Source organism: Silurus aristotelis (assembly GCF_946808225.1).
Source record: "Silurus aristotelis genome assembly, chromosome: 14".
NCBI lineage: Eukaryota > Metazoa > Chordata > Actinopteri > Siluriformes > Siluridae > Silurus > Silurus aristotelis.
The window spans coordinates 9,438,922-9,455,714 of record NC_139587.1 but is presented as its reverse complement, the minus strand read 5'-3'; the positions used below and the strand labels follow the sequence as shown (position 1 = coordinate 9,455,714).

General features: G+C 38.4%; 2 protein-coding genes across 9 annotated transcripts in view; both read left to right on the top strand.

The window, feature by feature from the left end:
- LOC310736643 (SLAIN motif-containing protein-like) overlaps positions 1-3,673 on the top strand; it is a 25,050-nt gene extending 21,377 nt beyond the window's left edge. For 2 of the 5 annotated variants that reach the window (XM_083560345.1, XM_083560343.1), the window contains 2 exons: positions 2,100-2,397; positions 3,109-3,673. In XM_083560345.1, the coding sequence (XP_083416471.1) occupies positions 2,100-2,397; positions 3,109-3,121 (311 nt within the window). In that variant the 3' untranslated portion in view covers positions 3,122-3,673. Of the gene's footprint in view, positions 1-2,099; positions 2,398-3,006 lie in introns of all 5 variants that reach the window. The other 3 variants (XM_083560344.1, XM_083560341.1, XM_083560342.1) reach the window with 2 other exon arrangements.
- A 1,099-nt stretch (positions 3,674-4,772) lies between these two features.
- On the top strand, positions 4,773-15,083 carry znf711 (zinc finger protein 711). Of its 4 annotated transcripts, none has more exons than XM_083560276.1 (10): positions 4,773-5,145; positions 5,943-6,115; positions 6,278-6,365; positions 6,468-6,572; positions 6,688-7,146; positions 7,328-7,483; positions 7,722-7,865; positions 9,146-9,283; positions 12,842-12,985; positions 13,075-15,083. In XM_083560276.1, the coding sequence occupies exons 4-10, from the start codon at positions 6,494-6,496 to the stop codon at positions 14,250-14,252; spliced, it is 2,298 nt and encodes a 765-aa protein (XP_083416402.1). In that variant the 5' UTR covers positions 4,773-5,145; positions 5,943-6,115; positions 6,278-6,365; positions 6,468-6,493; the 3' UTR covers positions 14,253-15,083. The 4 variants fall into 4 exon arrangements, with proteins under 4 accessions (XP_083416402.1, XP_083416401.1, XP_083416403.1 ...); XM_083560275.1 differs by having other exon boundaries at positions 5,943-6,194; XM_083560277.1 differs by lacking the exon at positions 5,943-6,115.
- The last annotated feature ends 1,710 nt before the right edge of the window (positions 15,084-16,793 follow it).

The window sequence follows — 16,793 nt, the reverse complement described above, 5'->3', positions numbered from 1 at the left end:
GTCATCCCTCCAATCACGCCTATAAACACACCCCTTCATTAAGTGTAGACAAATTTTTAATGCTAATCTATTTTTTATTTTTATTTTTTATATCATTAAGTGTTTATGAAGGGATTCAGTTCTTCACATCAACCACAATCACACAATATTCATGATAAATCAGTGTCCTGATATGTCAGTCATGGAGCAGATTAGTGAAGATAGAAGTTTTATTTGCGTAGTGTAGGTACAAATAAAGAGGTAAGAGGGAGTATGCAAATGGAGTATTCCAAAATATAATCAACATGAAGTGTGCAGTGGGAACGACAGACTGGTTTAAGGTGAAGGTGGGTTTGCATCTAGGTTCGACTCTGAGCCCTTTCTTGTTTGCAGTGGTAATGGACAGGTTGACGGACGAGGTCAGACAGGAGTCTCCATGGACTGTGATGTTTGCGGATGATATTGTGATTTGTGGTGAGAGTAGGGAGCAGTTTGAGAAGAGCCTGGAGAGGTGGAGGTATGTGCTGGAGAGAAGGGGAATTAAAGTCAGTAGGCTTAAGACATGTGTGTGTGAATGAGAGGGAGGGAAGTGGGGTGGTGCGATTGCAGGAAGAAGAGGTGGAGAAAGTGGAAAGTAATGGAGAGTGTGTTTGAAAAGTAAAGAAAAGAGTGCAGGCAGGGTGGAGTGGGTGGAGAAGAGTGGCAGGAGTGATTTGTGATAGAAGAGTATCTGCAAGAGTGAAAGGGAAAGTTTATAGGACTGTGGTGAGACATGCGATGTTGTATGGTTTAGAGACAGTGGCAATGACTAAAAGACTGGAGGCGGAGCTGGAGGTAGCAGAGCTGAAGATTTTGAGGTTTTTATTGGGAGTGATGAGGATAGACAGGATTAGAAATGAGTTTATTAGAGACCGCGCATGTAGGACGTTTTAGAGACAAGGTGAGGGAGGCGAGTTTGAGACGGTTTGGACATGTGCAGAGGAGGGACATGGGGTTTATCAGTAGGAGAATGCTGAGGATGGAGCCACCAGGAAGGAGGAAAAGAGGAAGACCAAGGAGGTGGTTTATGGATGTGGTGAGGGAAGACATGCAGATAGTTGGTTTGAAAGAGGCAGATGTAGAGGACAGGGGGGTATAGAGACGGATGATCCGCTGTGGCAAACCCCTAATGGGAGAAGCCGAAAGAAAAAGAAAAGAAGAATATACAGTGTTGTTGAGAATTATTGCTAATTTAAAAACAAAACAAAAAAAATCATTGTCAGCATTAAGGCTACATAATTTCTGAAATTTGCAAAAATCTGGCTTCAAATTTTAAGGACCCCATACAATTTAGGTTAAATAATGTATTTGCCAAAAAGGCTTGTTAATATTTCTTTTGGAATATTTGTTTATCAGAAAAGAGAATATTGTAAGAATTATATTGGCAGTATTTTATTAAAGCCATAGAAGGGGGTCACAGTGTCTTGTCTTGATATAACCTGTCAGCATTCACCCTAAAAGCTATACATTGCATATATATATATATATATATATATATATATATATATATATGTGTATGTATATGTATATATAATAATAATTTTAACCAATTCTTTGAGGTCTTAATGTCCTGGCAGAGGCAACTTGGTTTTGGCTATAATATTGTGATACATAGGAAATTCAGAGTGCCATCATCTATGCTTAACCCCAAAGCATTATCTTAGGCCATACATTCCTACATCCATTCATCCTTACATAAAATGTCTAAAATATTTATGCACTGTTGCTTATCTTTTGCTTTATTTACTGCAAATGTAAAAAAAAATTATTTACCGACATTTTAATGCTTATTTTATTATAATAAATTTTATTTATTATTATAATTTTTTAATGAAAACCATGGTTTTGAGAGCAATCACTACTGAGTCGGTATCTATACTGGTAATGTGCTGCCATCTACTGGTTAATTTTAAAACCGACTTCCTGATTGTAATGATTTAACGGTTTGTGCAATGTTTTCTATGTAGAGCACCTTTAAAAGGCCATAGAGAATATTTAACTGCTTTGATTTTAAAATTGAACATTATTGCTATTAAAATGTATTAAGTTTTTATAAGTGTTAGCTGTTGTTTGTGCCACAGGTGTGTCTAACACTCGATTAAGAAGCAGTGGCCAGTCACCGCTCTTATTGCGGGCTCCTGTGAAAGCTCTCAGCCCTGTGGGCAACATGGCTGCAGCGCGACAGTCTGCAAGAGTGACTGCTGGAGCTCAGGGACAGAATCCAGGAGCACGGAGGGTGCAGTCACCAGGGCGTGCCAATGGAGCTGCTCAGTCCTCAGGCAGGACGGCTAGCACAGGGCCAAAACAAGCAGGGGGCAGAAGCATGACACCTACTGCTTCAGCTTCGTCAAAAAGCAGACTTGCTCAGACCCCTAGAAGGTAATGCTTTACTTACATATTCTGTGCATAGGATGGCAGAGGATGTACCAAGGCTATATTTTTTCTTAAAGCAAAGGAGTTGCTTTATCTATCCATCTATCCATATATATATATATATATATATATATATATATATATATATATATATATATATATATATATATATATATATATATATATATATATATACATACTTAAAAAAACACTCAATATAAACTGCAAGCAAAAAAGTGCACATTATAAAAAAAAATAATAATAAAAAATTATATGTATTTGTGCGTGTGCGTACAGTTTTTTTTTAATGAATATATTTTATATATATATATATATATATATATATATATATATATATATATATATATATATATATAATTTTTTTTTTTGTATTTATTTTTTTTTTTCATTAAAAACTGTGTACGCACACGCACAAGTACATACATCATCAAGTTCCAGTAAGGGTTTGTAACATTTATTTTTTTTTTTTTATTTATTATTTTTTAATCTAAATTAAAATATCATATTGCTCAATCCAAACCTCTATATAAGGCATCATCAACACCACTTGATTTGTAAAAGCCAATTTCCTGTTCTCGTTACATCTTCCTACAGCAGGTCTCTTGGGATGACAAAAACCTGTGGTCCAATAACCGACGATTCCTGGAAGGATGGCTGTTACTAAAGCTTTTCTTATTCTCCCTTCCGTACTCCTAGAAAACTTCCATAAAACACAGCTGCCTTTGAAAACATCACATGGACGCTGGACACACCAAGGCCAGAAGCAGCAAGGCGCAAAACTGGAAAGTTTTATTCCGGCATGAATCCCCTCTTCCCCATTGCCACAATAACCTGAGAAATGCTAAAGGAAAATCTTTGAGAAGACTTGATTTGATTCATCGGACTTTAAAATGGCCTGTTTTATGTTTATTAGATTTTTTTGTGTGTGGTGTTTTTAAAATGCCAAGCTGCTTTATTTTTATGATAACTGGAGAAGTTGCTGGAAAAAAAAGTGCTGTAGTGTATAAATGACCTAGAACATATGTATGTATATGCTGTTTTAAAAATGAGATTTTGTTATTAAGTTCTTAGATCCTTATTTAGAACAACTGGATGTTCTCTGTTTGTTCTTCCAGAAATGAAGGAAATTATGTATGAGCTGTTTTAGTGGAATTTTATCCGATATACCTTTTGAAGGCACACAAAAACAAAGTCTATGCAGTCTTCCGTCTTCTCAAAAAGTAACAAAAAAGCTATAATAAACTTGAAGTCACTGGATTCTGCTTCAAGACTGTCTCCAAAATTCTGTTCTCACTTTTCTCTCTGCACTCTTCAAGAATGTTCCAGTTGCTGGAAACCCAAAACTAAACATTAGGACTTTTAGTTTGGTGCTGGTTACAAACAGTGGTAATAAAAAAAAAAATAAAAAAAAACTATATTTCACCCTTACAAAAATGACCCAGTTTTCTTATTCTGAACATTATTCATGCAGGCTCATAAAGTAATATAATAACTACTAATACTTACAAATTACAAGCAAGAATTTCATGTTTGCTCTGGTTTAAAGCTATTTTTTTTATAATTATGTAAAACTATATATAATTTATAAACACATCAATTCTTTCTGACTCTCCTGCATATATTTTCTGATTTCTCCAGTATGTTTCAACACTGGCCTTTTGTACTAGCACCGTTCTCTCTTTACAGAACATGTTTTCTCTTTTGTTCATTTCATTATTAAATTGCAAGTACATTAACTTCTTTTTAGCAGCAATAGTTTTGCCATAATTTTGGGCTACTGGCAGGATTTAGGTTGATGCTGGAAAGCTGGGCCATTTTGCATACATTAGATAGAGGGTACTGCCATAATCATCGTTATTCCCTCTCATATTTGTGCTTCTTGGTTATGTGCTGCTGTTCTATACCACATTTCCTAGCACATTGTAAGGCATTACTTGTGTTAGTTGTGGTGTTCAAGATTTAGAGGTCATTTTGAGGTTGGGTTTGATGACTTGAACAGAAGCCTACATCTAGGCCCTACAGGCCAATATCAATCTTAGCAGAATGGAAGAATTGCTGGTGTCTTTTGAGCATCTTAGCACGTTTTTTATATATTTTATATATATATATATATATATATATATATATATATCAATAGATGATTAATCATATATATATATATATATATATATATATATATATATATATATATATATATATATATATATTTGATTAATCAGCTATTGACCAGGATTAAGGAATAATTCACAGAAGCATGTCCATATAAATTATATTACATAAATTATCCTTAAAGAACTAACTGCCTCAAAGGCCTTGTTACAAATCACAATTCTGCTGGGGGGGAGAAAGACTAAACATGAAGTCCATCATGATGTATTAGTTGGAGTATTTGTCAGGTATAGTCAGTGTTTGGTGAACTAGTGTGAGCTTTGTATCAAACCGAAGCTTTAATCGAGTTAATAACATAATAGCTTCGGCTATGGTTCTCTATGGGGTGACGTAAACGGCCCGGGCTCGGCGGTGAGCGAGGCCTCGCGCGCATTGTCTGCCCCCTCCCGCCCCTGTTGGCGGCGCGCAGCCTGATTGGCCCGGGCCTGCGAAAGCTTGCTCGGGGATTCTGGATGTACAGGCCGCAGACGCGCTACGGCTGCAAAATAACACCAAAACCGCATTATCATGCCCTCGGTACAATAAGAACCCCGCCGGTGCACCGAGGACGACTCAACGGACCAGGTAAAGCCTCGCTCTAGACTCGGGGAGCCATGAAAATTTGAGCCGCGGCCTGTTTTGGGCCTCGTCGGCCAGCATAACAAACAAAAGCTCGCAGAAGGGCCTTGCGTTTAGCCAGCTAGCAGCCTGCGCTAACGGCTCGATGGTTTGGACGAGTCGGGATACCGACGCGGCGCGTAACACAATTCCTGGGACTCAAACAAATAAACGGAGTGTCGAGTTATAGAACAATTTCGTGCTATACTGAGTTTCTGTTGTTGTTGTTGTTGTTGTTAAAAGAACGCCACTGAGGCTAACTAGCAAGAAGTAAAATGGCGGAAAACAAGATGGCGCCCGAGGCAGATCTACAACTACCGATATATAGAGAAATCGCTAACATAGACCAGTCGTGAGTGAGGTCTACTAGGTTTCAAAGTCCAACGTCGGCTATTACTGACGATTGGTTTTCTGATGCTAGTAATATAATCACGGGGAAAGAAAATAAAAAAAATAAGCTGCAAATAATTGCCGCTTTGACGTAACAGGGTGCAGCATCGCACGTAATAGTGAGAGAGCGAGCAATAGCCATGATTTCAGCTGCTGCAAAGGGCTATGGGTAGATCCGGGCAGAGGAGGGAACGCACGCGTAGGGGAGGAGGATGAGGAGGTGGGGATGGGGAATCAAAAATACACAAAATACACACGAAATGTAAAAGTCATACACTGACAATAAATGTTGCGACAGGTCGCAGACGTTGTGCTTTTTTTTTTTTTTTTTAAACGGAATGTTAACGAGGAAAGACTTCCTGTGTTTATTATAGGCGGGGTCATTACGTCATCCTGGAAATTCCCTCCACAACGTTGAAACAACTTCTTTGGGGAGATCCGTTTTGCGGATGTTGCCCCGAGAAATCACACACACCCCCCACCCCCAAATAATATTGTGTGACATTACACAAGTCCATCTCATCTGATTCTAGACAACCCAATGAAGGTAGAGCTGCCCACGCTCTATAATGTGAATTTTGTAAAGTCTTGCAGTGCAGCATGAGTTCAGTTTGCACAAGAGTTTTGTGAGTATTCAGAAATCTTGTTGCTGTCATTGGCACATTACTAATAACACTATTTTTTTCTTATTTATTATTTTTTTTTTAAGGTGTTTTTCTCCCTGATGACCCACACACAATGCGGCTTTATATTTGACACTTTTATGTGTAGTAGGTACACTGTCAGCAAATGTGAAGGTATGCTTTGACTTTTTATGTATTATATATTTTTTTAGATTTGCCCTGATACAGACAGTGGCTTACTTTTTATTTTTCTGTTCGTTTATATTTTCATTTTAGCATTGTAAATAAAAGAAATCCAAGAAATGGATCAAGGAGGAGGGGTCCTAGAACTTCACTCCCAGGAGTTGAAAATGCCCCACACAATGATAATGCAAGACTTTGGTAAGAGTGGGTGTGTGAGTGATTGAGCTTTAATCTGTCTCATTTCAGTGTATTCTGACTGTGTATAATGCATATGTGCCATTTAGTTTGGTCTCTGTATGCTTCTATGCTGTAGGCATGGGGGGCATGGCCCACATTGATGGCGAACACATTGTGGTATCTGTACCTGAAGCTGTGCTGATATCAGATGTGAGCACTGACGAGGGCATCCTATTGGAGCATAGCCTGGAGGCTGAAGTGGTGGAAGGGCCGGGCATTGGCCAAGAGGATGTCATCATGGCCGAATCTATCCTGGGAGCTGAAGTGGCCATTGAGGAGGCTCTGGACACGGATCACCATGTCCTGACTGCCGAACTCATCGAAGAATCTGTGCCTGAACAGGTGTTTGTGACTGATCTAATGTCTACACATGAGGATAGTTCATTGGATCCTGAGCTGGTGTCAGAGGGGGTGATGGTTGCAGACACAGAGGCCATAGTTCAGGCACAAGAGAACACCCCACCCTGCGAGACCCTCAAGACTGATGACGACGAAGATGGCAAGAGCACCTCGGGAGACTACCTCATGATCTCATGTTAGTCAGTAGGAATTTAATAGGTGAAATGTTAGTGTTATATGGCAGTTTTGTTGAAAATAAAAAGGTGTAAGCCGATACTGTCACTTTAAATACTTCTTAAAAAGTACTATTAATGACAGATCTGTTTGAATTTATAATCACAGATGTTTATTTATTTATTTTTTTCTTGACTTTTCAGTGGATGATGTGGGGGAGAAGTTGGATATCAGTGATACGCCGTTAAAAATCAGCACAGAGGTGTGCCAGGATGATGAATCCAAGGAGGACGAGTTTGGCTCTGAGGTTATCAAAGTGTACATCTTTAAGGCTGAAGGGGATGAAGATGTGGAAATAGGTGACATTTTGTTATGTGTGAAATAGCATTAACATTTGAAATAATCTAGTTTTGTCATTGTAACGTTCACCCTACTGAGAAAACATTTTTGTGTATTTTATATCTGCAGCTGTCTCTCTCTCTCTCTCTCTCTCTCTTTCTCAAAAAAACTATCCTAAGATTAAAAAAGAAAGAAAAAAAAACAAGAAATGCATGTGAGTTGTTGGTGAAAATCTCTGTTTTTCTGGTCATGGTGTAGGTGGAACAGAGGTTGTTGCAGAGAGTGATTTCCCCAACGGGCACACAGTTTTAGAGGCAGCAACAGCAAGTACAGGTCGACTGCCCAGGGAGAAAATGGTCTACATGGCGGTGAAGGATGCAAGCCAAGGACAGGAAGATATGAGTGAGTAAAACTTGATTAAGTTACAATACTAAACACTAAATTTACTCTCTAGAGTTGTTCTGAAGCCAGTGCTTATACTGTATTTATATTTAGGAATAGTGGATTTTACATCAGTTTATGCTTGCTGGCCACCTTATTTAAAACACATATACAGTGGAACCTCGATATTCGCGACCCCAATAGTTTGCGGCTTTTCATTGGGAACCGGACTAAGAGTAACTCTCGAAAAATCTGATAGTTTGTATTAATAAATTACATAAAAATGTTTGAATACCTATTGTATCATTCATTAAAATTAGTATATAAAACATTTATAACAAGTTTATCACAATTTTTGTTGCGTTTACAGTGCAGTACATGTACAAAAGGAACCATCAAAAAGAGTGAGTCAAAATCTCGCGATTTTTTGTTACTCACGAGGGGTCATAGAACGTAACTCCTGCGAGTATCAAGGTTGCACTGTACACCTGCACATTCAGGGAATTATTTATGGTCTAGTGGGCTTGTGCCAGACATGCTGGTGGGGAATTTTGTAAACTGCTGGTCTTTTATTTTTAAAATGTAAAATTAGAATTTATAATACTCTTCTCTATAGAAATGATGTGGAATTGTGAGAAATTACACAATGTGCAGAGGAATTGCCAGCCTGGGTTGATTCGAGACATAGGCAAGATTAACTCAAATAACCACTCTATACTCACTTTGGTGAACAAGAAATAGCATCTACATTGAGACACAAATCCGAGGCTACAGTGAACACGGGCTCACTAAACCTGGACAGTTAAAGATGTTGAAAAGATTTAATCTTTTCTGATGACTGTTCATGTCTGCTGCAAAATGCAGGGGGTAGAGTGAGAATTTGCCATCTACAGCATGAATCAGTAGACTCAGTTAACTAGACAGCGAGTTTAGTTTACTTCATTGGCCTCCTTTTGCCATATCTGAATACAAAACTCACCATTGGGAGGTTCAAGGATGAATGTGAATCGGAACTTTGCAGCAGTTATGGAATACAATAATGTCAAGATTGAATGACTGGAAGAAAATGAGACCAAGCTACAAATAAGATCAAGTTGCATGTTAATACAAATAATATTCTGAGGATATTTATGACAGTCATTTTGACACGGCCAATATAAAAAGTACAATATTAAATAAGATTAAAAAAGTATTTAATAACAATATTAAAAAAGTAAAGCTAATTTAATATGACATGAACATAATTTTTTAATGTTGTATTATAAACTACAAAGTGTATGTGTTCTGTATTCTGTGAATAGATGTTTCTGAGATGACTGACCAAGTATATATGGAGGTGATTGTTGGGGAAGACGAGGCTCCTGCCATACAAGAAGCACAATTGGAGGATTCACCATCGAATAAGACTTTTGTTCCTGTTGCGTGGGCAGCTGCTTATGGTTGGTCATTTCTTTTTGGAATATTTACTTTTTGTTTGAATGTAGCACCTTTTACATCTCTTTAACATAATGCAAGGTTGGGGAAGAAAATACGCTTACTCAAAACCAATATCTGAAATATTTGCCTATATTATATTATTCTTAAAATTAGTTTCCTATGCTCTGGCTTCCCTACCCACATTAAAGTTTAAATCGGCATGACTGCTGGAGTTTTAACGCTTAGACAGCTGCATGTACGGCCCATTTTATTAGAGGATGAAGGCCTTTAAAAAAGAAATTGTGAACCGTGGTTGCAATAAAAAAAAAAACATGAATATCATATCTTGAGAGCTGCCGCTTATGCTACCCCAGTAGCAAGAGCAATTCAATGTACCAACAAAGTTGTAGAATTTGAATAATTAAATATAAAATGCATAACCATATAACATTTAGCTAGTTGTTAAATGGACACATCATCCTCTGCTTTTTAATGTATGTACAGTACAGACCAAAAGTTTGGACACACCTTCTCATTCAAAAAGTTTTCTTTATTTTTATGACTATGAAAATTGTAGATTCACACTGAAGGCATCAAAACTATGAATGAACACGTGGAATTATATATGGAATTATATACATAACAAAAAAATGTCATATTCTAGGTTCTTCAATGTAGCCACCTTTTGCTTTGATTACTGCTTTGCCCACTCTTGGCATTCTCTTGATGAGCTTCAAGAGGTAGTCACCTGAAATGGTCTTCCAACAGTCTTGAAGGAGTTCCCCGAGAGATGCTTGGCACTTGTTGGCCCTTTTGCCTTCACTCTGCGGTCCAGCTCACCCCTAAACCATCTCGATTGGGTTCAGGTCCGGTGACTGTGGAGGCCAGGTCATCTGGCGCAGCACCCCATCACTCTCCTTCTTGGTCAAATAGCCTTGATGCCTTCAGTGTGAATCTACAATTTTTATAGTCATGAAAATAAAGAAAACTCTTTGAATGAGAAGGTGTGTCCAAACTTTTGGTCTGTACTGTATTTAGCTCTGTGCATGTACATTTGCAACTTGGGTAGACATTCTGTTCATCCATTACTCTCATCTGAAAGGGTCTTGTCTGTTTTGCTCAATATCCGAATCCTTTCCAAATGAAAGTAATTCCGAAGGTTATAAAATAGTTTTCTGTAATCCTCTCTATGTCTTGTCTCTGGTGGAGTATGTGCAACTCGACCAGAGACTCTTGTTTGCTTCGTGGGAGAGATCCCTCCAGAGCTTAATTTCCAGTCAGGGAAGGTTTTATTTGGTTATTACGTTGTTGAGGTATTTTTTTATTTTTTTTTTGTAGAAGGTTCCTTCATAGCAGATTTGTAACAGTTTGCTGTTTATAATTCTTGTCTATTTTACTATTACTCATGATATACTAACTTTGGCTAGTATTTCATCCTTTTACGCCTTTATCATACTCCACTGCTTGGTCATCTTCGCAAAGGGACTACACATGTTTACTTTTACTGCATACTTTTCTTATTTTACAACGATCGATCAAAGCAAGGCCTAAAAATACATGCCGAACAGTCAGTTGGATTGATGCCATGATGCGCTGCTATTGTAACTAGGACGATCGAAAAAGTAAAAGCTAAAACATTTGCGTATGCTCACATAGAGATCTGCATCAAAACTACAGTGCAGAGATACGTTAGCATATAGGTGAAGTGATGAAAGGCTGAGCAAAAATGATGGAATACCATTCATTTGTGCCAAACTTGCACTGAATGTAAGACATACCACTTCAGAAACGTGTTTACTTGCCAATATATTTACCAGCGTAGTGCCAGATAGGGACCATGGGTAAAGAAATTCTTCCATTTGGCAAGTTCCTTTACAACAATTCAGACAAAAGCAACATGTTCACTATTGATTAATACTAATCCCTGCTTGTGCTATAGCATGATTGTTTCATACATTTGTGAATTCAGAGATTAGTAAGTTACCTGTTCTCTGCTTCAGTCCTTTAGATATGGTGCTGCATTTTCATGGTGTCCTGTGCCACTCTTTTCCATTAGTCGATAATCACTAGAACTGAAAATGTTTTTGTCACAAAATTTGCTTGTTCAGGATATTGGGCAGAGATGTTTCATATTCTGTCTGGCTTTGTGCAGGAGCGCATAGAATTGACATTCATGAAAACAGCAGATTGGGTGGGCGTCAGAATTTTCAGGCTTTATAGCAATTGGCTCATGAGAGATTTTCTTATTAATGATCGGTCATATGAGGTAGTTTCATAACTGCCAATTTGATGCCTTTAATTAGCTTTGAGCTTTATGATATCCCCCTGCATTTCTGAACTTTTTATTATTGGTGTACCGTATTTTTCGGACTATAAGCCGCTACTTTTCCCCCCACGTTTTGAACCCCGCGGCTTAAACAACGAAGCGGCTTATTTATAATTTTTTTCTGGGTTTTTCCTGGTTTCACAAACTTCAAGCCAAAGAACTGAACCCCATAACATTAGACAAATGAAATTTCTGAACGGAAACGAAAAAACGCACCTCACCTGTGTTCTGAGCTGCACGGCATCGGGAGAAAAAGTTTTTTTTAAACGCATGACGATGCCAAAAGATAAACTCCCGAGAGAAATAGTTGTGAAAGGAAGGAGGAAGACAGTGAACAATGACTTTCTTGGTAGGCTACTGTTTAGATACAAGCTGTTGTAACGCATTGAGTCTGGGTCATGGGAGAGCTCACTAAAACTCCAGTTGCAAATTAAATCTTATAAGCACAGACAGGTTTCCAAAACTCGTGCTTTTTTATTTTTCTTGGCAACAGCGTTACGGGTTAGTCAAAGAAACTTAGAAATGAGCATCAGAAAATAATAAGGACATAATCCTCGTCTTGCACACACGCAGTAATACTGGAAAAATGCAGCGCCAGGCTATTCCCAAAATACCGCTATGCTCCTAAAGTAAGCGCAACATATTTCACCCGTTACACCGTGTGTAACGTGTCTTTCGTTAAAGCCTGTGTAAAGTTCAATAGTTTCAGTGTAGACACCTTATAGACAGGTGCGGCTTATTTATGTTCAAAATAAAAATATTTGTAAAATTCAGTGGGTGCGGCTTATTTATGGGTGCGCTTTATAGTCTGGAAATTACGGTACTTCATGTATTTTCTCTATGCCATTTTGTCCCAAGGTGTGTGGTTTAAAAAAAAAAAAAAAAAAAAGAATTTTTTTTTTTTTATAATATTTTTTTCTATTTTGCTTCCTTATTTCTTTAATGCACAGCATTAGATGTGTGTATTGAATTAGCATCAGTTTGATGGTGAATACAGGCGTACAATTTTATTGGCTGCTCAGTCATCATTTCCTTTTAAAGGATGTTGTCTCTACGCTCACATTCTTGCTTTGCACTTCTTAACTAGCTCTTTATCAATTTTCATTCCTGTTTAAGTAATTCTTGCGATTTCAAAAGATTTAGCACATGGTTCTCTGCATTGGTCTCTGCAAATGTTTCTTCTCCCCTCTTTGTACATAAATTATTCAAGGTTAATGGCCAGCTCAAATGTTGCAACTGCTATTTTTCACTGTAGGTAACAATCTGGAGTCTCATTTAGAGAGTAAGCATGGAGCAACCACTCCATACCTGCAAATCAGTGACAACATCAGTACAAGCCGCGCTCTCAAACAGAGGATCAAGAAGAAGAAGAAGGGAGAAACACGACAGTGCCAGACTGGTATGACAGAACAAGCTGGTATCAGTGAACAAGCTGTAGAAACAGCATTTACGTGTGCACACTTAAGTAAATCATCCTCTCTGTTGCAGCTGTAATAATTGGCCCTGACGGCCTTCCACTGACGGTCTATCCTTGCCACATCTGCGGCAAAAAGTTCAAGTCACGCGGGTTCCTGAAGCGGCACATGAAGAACCACCCAGACCACATGTTTAAGAAGAAGTACCAGTGTACAGACTGTGATTTCACTACTAACAAGAAGGTCAGCTTTCATAACCATTTAGAGAGCCACAAGCTCATAGTCAAGAACGAGAAAGTCCCAGAGTACACAGAGTACACACGGCACTACCGGGAAGCGAGTCCACTCAGCCCCAACAAGCTGATTTTGCGTGACAAGGAACCCAAGCTGCACAAGTGCAAATACTGCGAATACGAGACGGCTGAGCAAGGCCTGCTCAACCGCCACTTGCTGGCAGTACACAGCAGAAACTTTGCACATGTTTGCGCAGAGTGCGCCAAGGGCTTTCGCCATCCGTCTGAGCTCAAGAAGCACATGCGGACACACACGGGCGAGAAGCCTTACGGCTGCCAACGCTGCGACTTCCGTTGCGCTGACCCATCGAACTTAAAGACTCATGTAAAGAGCAAGCATGGTGCCGAACTGCCGTTTAAATGTGCCCACTGTCCACAGGCGTTCGCTGATGACAAGGACCTGCAGAGGCACATGGAGGTCTTCCAGGGCCACAAGACTCATCAGTGCCCACATTGTGAGCACAAGAGCACCAACTCGAGCGACCTGAAGCGCCACATCATCTCGGTGCACACCAAGGACTTTCCGCACAAGTGTGACGTGTGCGAAAAAGGCTTCCACCGGCCATCAGAGCTCAAAAAGCACGCAGAAACACACAGGGGCAACAAGGTGCACCAGTGCCGGCACTGTGACTTTAAGATTTCAGACCCTTTCACTCTGAGTCGACACATTTTGTCAGTGCACACAAAAGAACTGCCTTTTAAGTGCAAACGCTGCAAGCGTGGTTTCAGGCACCAGAACGAACTCAAGAAACATGTGAAAACTCACAGTGGCCGAAAAGTCTACCAGTGCCAGTACTGTGAGTATAACACGGCGGACGCCTCAGGTTTCAAACGCCATGTAATCTCCATCCACACTAAGGACTATCCACATAGGTGTGACTACTGCAAGAAGGGTTTCAGACGACCCTCTGAAAAGAATCAGCACGTAATGCGCCATCACAAAGACACACTGATATAACACTCCTCTGTCCCCTCCACCTCGTAAATTAGAACCTAATTTAAACAACACAGGATGAGAATGGAATGGTACAGTTCAGTCGGGTAATTGCTTTTTACCCCCTCACCACCCCCCCCCCCCCCACCCCGCAGGCTTTTCAAATAATCTCAAACTACTATTCCCATTCTTGGAGCAGGATTGCTAGGGGCAGCCAGGGTCTCAAATAATTATATTTTTCTATCTACCTGGCTGAAATGCTGCAAGTGAATTATGTCCTTAATGTTAATTGGGTAATTATTGCTTGACATATATGCTGTGATCGAACAGAAATGCCCATTAAGATTCCCTGTAGCCATGTTGGTGTGGGCTGCAGTGTACTCCGTACTTCAGTGAGTACTAACTAGTGTGCCTAGCTTATAAGCTAACATCTTTATAAAACATCAGTCTAAATCATGTTAATGGTTTCAGTAGGTCATTTGTGGTATGAATGGTCCTTCTTTATGTTTACTTATGTACAATTCATAAGTAAACATGTATATTTGTGCATATGGGTATAGTTACATGCTCACTTATACTTAAGTATATCTCTATAACACCAACCAGTAATTTTTCTTACCCAAGATTTTTGGAGATTGAATTCACTTTAGTTTGAATAAAACTTTTTTTCCTTCTTTTTTATAAGTTGTCTCCCTTGTGAATGCCGCTGCAAGTAATGTATATGTAAAAATCACATGTAACTGGCAATTGTGCACATATTGTCATTTTGAATTCCAATTTGCAGTCATGCCTTACCTGTATTGTATATTTTCTTGCACTGAATTCAGTAAATTGAATGTGATTATTATTTTTTAACAAGTCTCAATTGTGCAGTTCAATCATTCAATTTAGTGCGCTCATAGTAAAGTCAGAGTACTGATTTGATTTGTCTTATTATTTTAGGGTTATTTATTAGTAGGAAGACACTAAGGATCTGAATACTCTGTAATTAAATAGGTTGTCTAACAAAGTGTGAATTCGGCACCAGTTGAGCCTGTTTTCAAAAGTATTGAAGCTAGTTATGATTCGATTTTCTCTAACTATTCTAGTTTTTATATTTCCTTGTAGCTCTTAGCTGGCCAGAAATGTTTGGAAAGGGAAATTACATGAAAAAAAGTACATGAGATCCTAGGACAAGGGTAAGACTGGTGGTCACCTGAGAGGTTGCTGCTAGATGTCTTTGACTTAAATCAGACTTTCGTTAGTAACACACAACACAATACTTGCACAAACTAGGAAATGTTGTCTCCTAAAAGTGTTCATTGGTATATAAATTACTCTGGGACATGGTAATCAATCCAACTCCAGGCGTTGTGCACATTCTTGATTTTTCACCCCTCTGCTGTTTTTCTCATAACTCTAGGACTAAGACAAGTGTTTGACAAAAGGTCTTGTATGTTTTTGCAAATGAACCAGTTTTAATCTTTTTCTTTCTAATTGTGGTTGTTAATGGTTATATATGCACCAAGTGAACAATTTGGGACTTTTTTATAGTAATAATGGCCAAGTGTTTTAAGTCCATTATAAGGGCATATGCTATGGATGGTATTTCAATAATTTTCAATAAGTATCTACATTTGTACTTGTAATGCTCTTAAAGCACTCTGCACACGCCTTTAACCAGGCAATGCTTCATGCTTTATTATCACTAAATTTCATTCCTTCATTGCCAAGATTTGTTTATATACAAGGGGTGTCGAACAATACAGTAGGTTGTGTCTCAGCTCTCGATTTGACAAGTCTGTGCAAAAACAAAACAATCATTGAACAGCAGGCCGTTTCTCCCAAAATACTCCCTTCATTTACATACAAGTTTGTAAAACAACAAATCAGAAATGTATACACACCACAACGATCTTGTATTGGGGAAAAATATGAAAATGTACATGTCTCTTTGTCAATGCCTGAACGTTATGTTCTACTGTACTGTTGTGTTTGTGATGTTGTAGGGAGTTTTTTCTTTTTCGTTTTAATAATGCAAAAAATCTAAAAGATGAGACAAACAATATTGTTAATGTTTACTGATTATACTTGAAAGTTAAATATTTTTATTAACAGAAAATGTAAATATTAGATTTGTATTTTGTATATTATCATAACACCCCCTCTATTCTAGTCCCAGTCACAATCCATTCATTAACTATTAGTTTCCATTTTGCTAATCATTCTTTAAAGCAACCATTTCCCTACAAATCTAATAATTTGTCTGATAATATACATAAAGCCTGAAGTAATATTTTAACAACTGATAATATGGTTAATTTAAGATATAAAATGGATAGTATTATCAAAAAAATGCTCTTGAGGCTACACATATTAGTGCAGCAACATACGCGCGACCGCCAAATGACATAAAGCAGGTGTCCCCAACCCCCGGGCCGTTGACCGGCACCGCCCTGTGGGTCAATAGGTACCTGGCCGCACAGAAAGAATACATAACTTACATTATTTCCATTTTATTTATTATTTGATTCTGAACGGTGTTTTATTTTGGAAAATTACGGGATTCTCTCCGCCACATCTTTT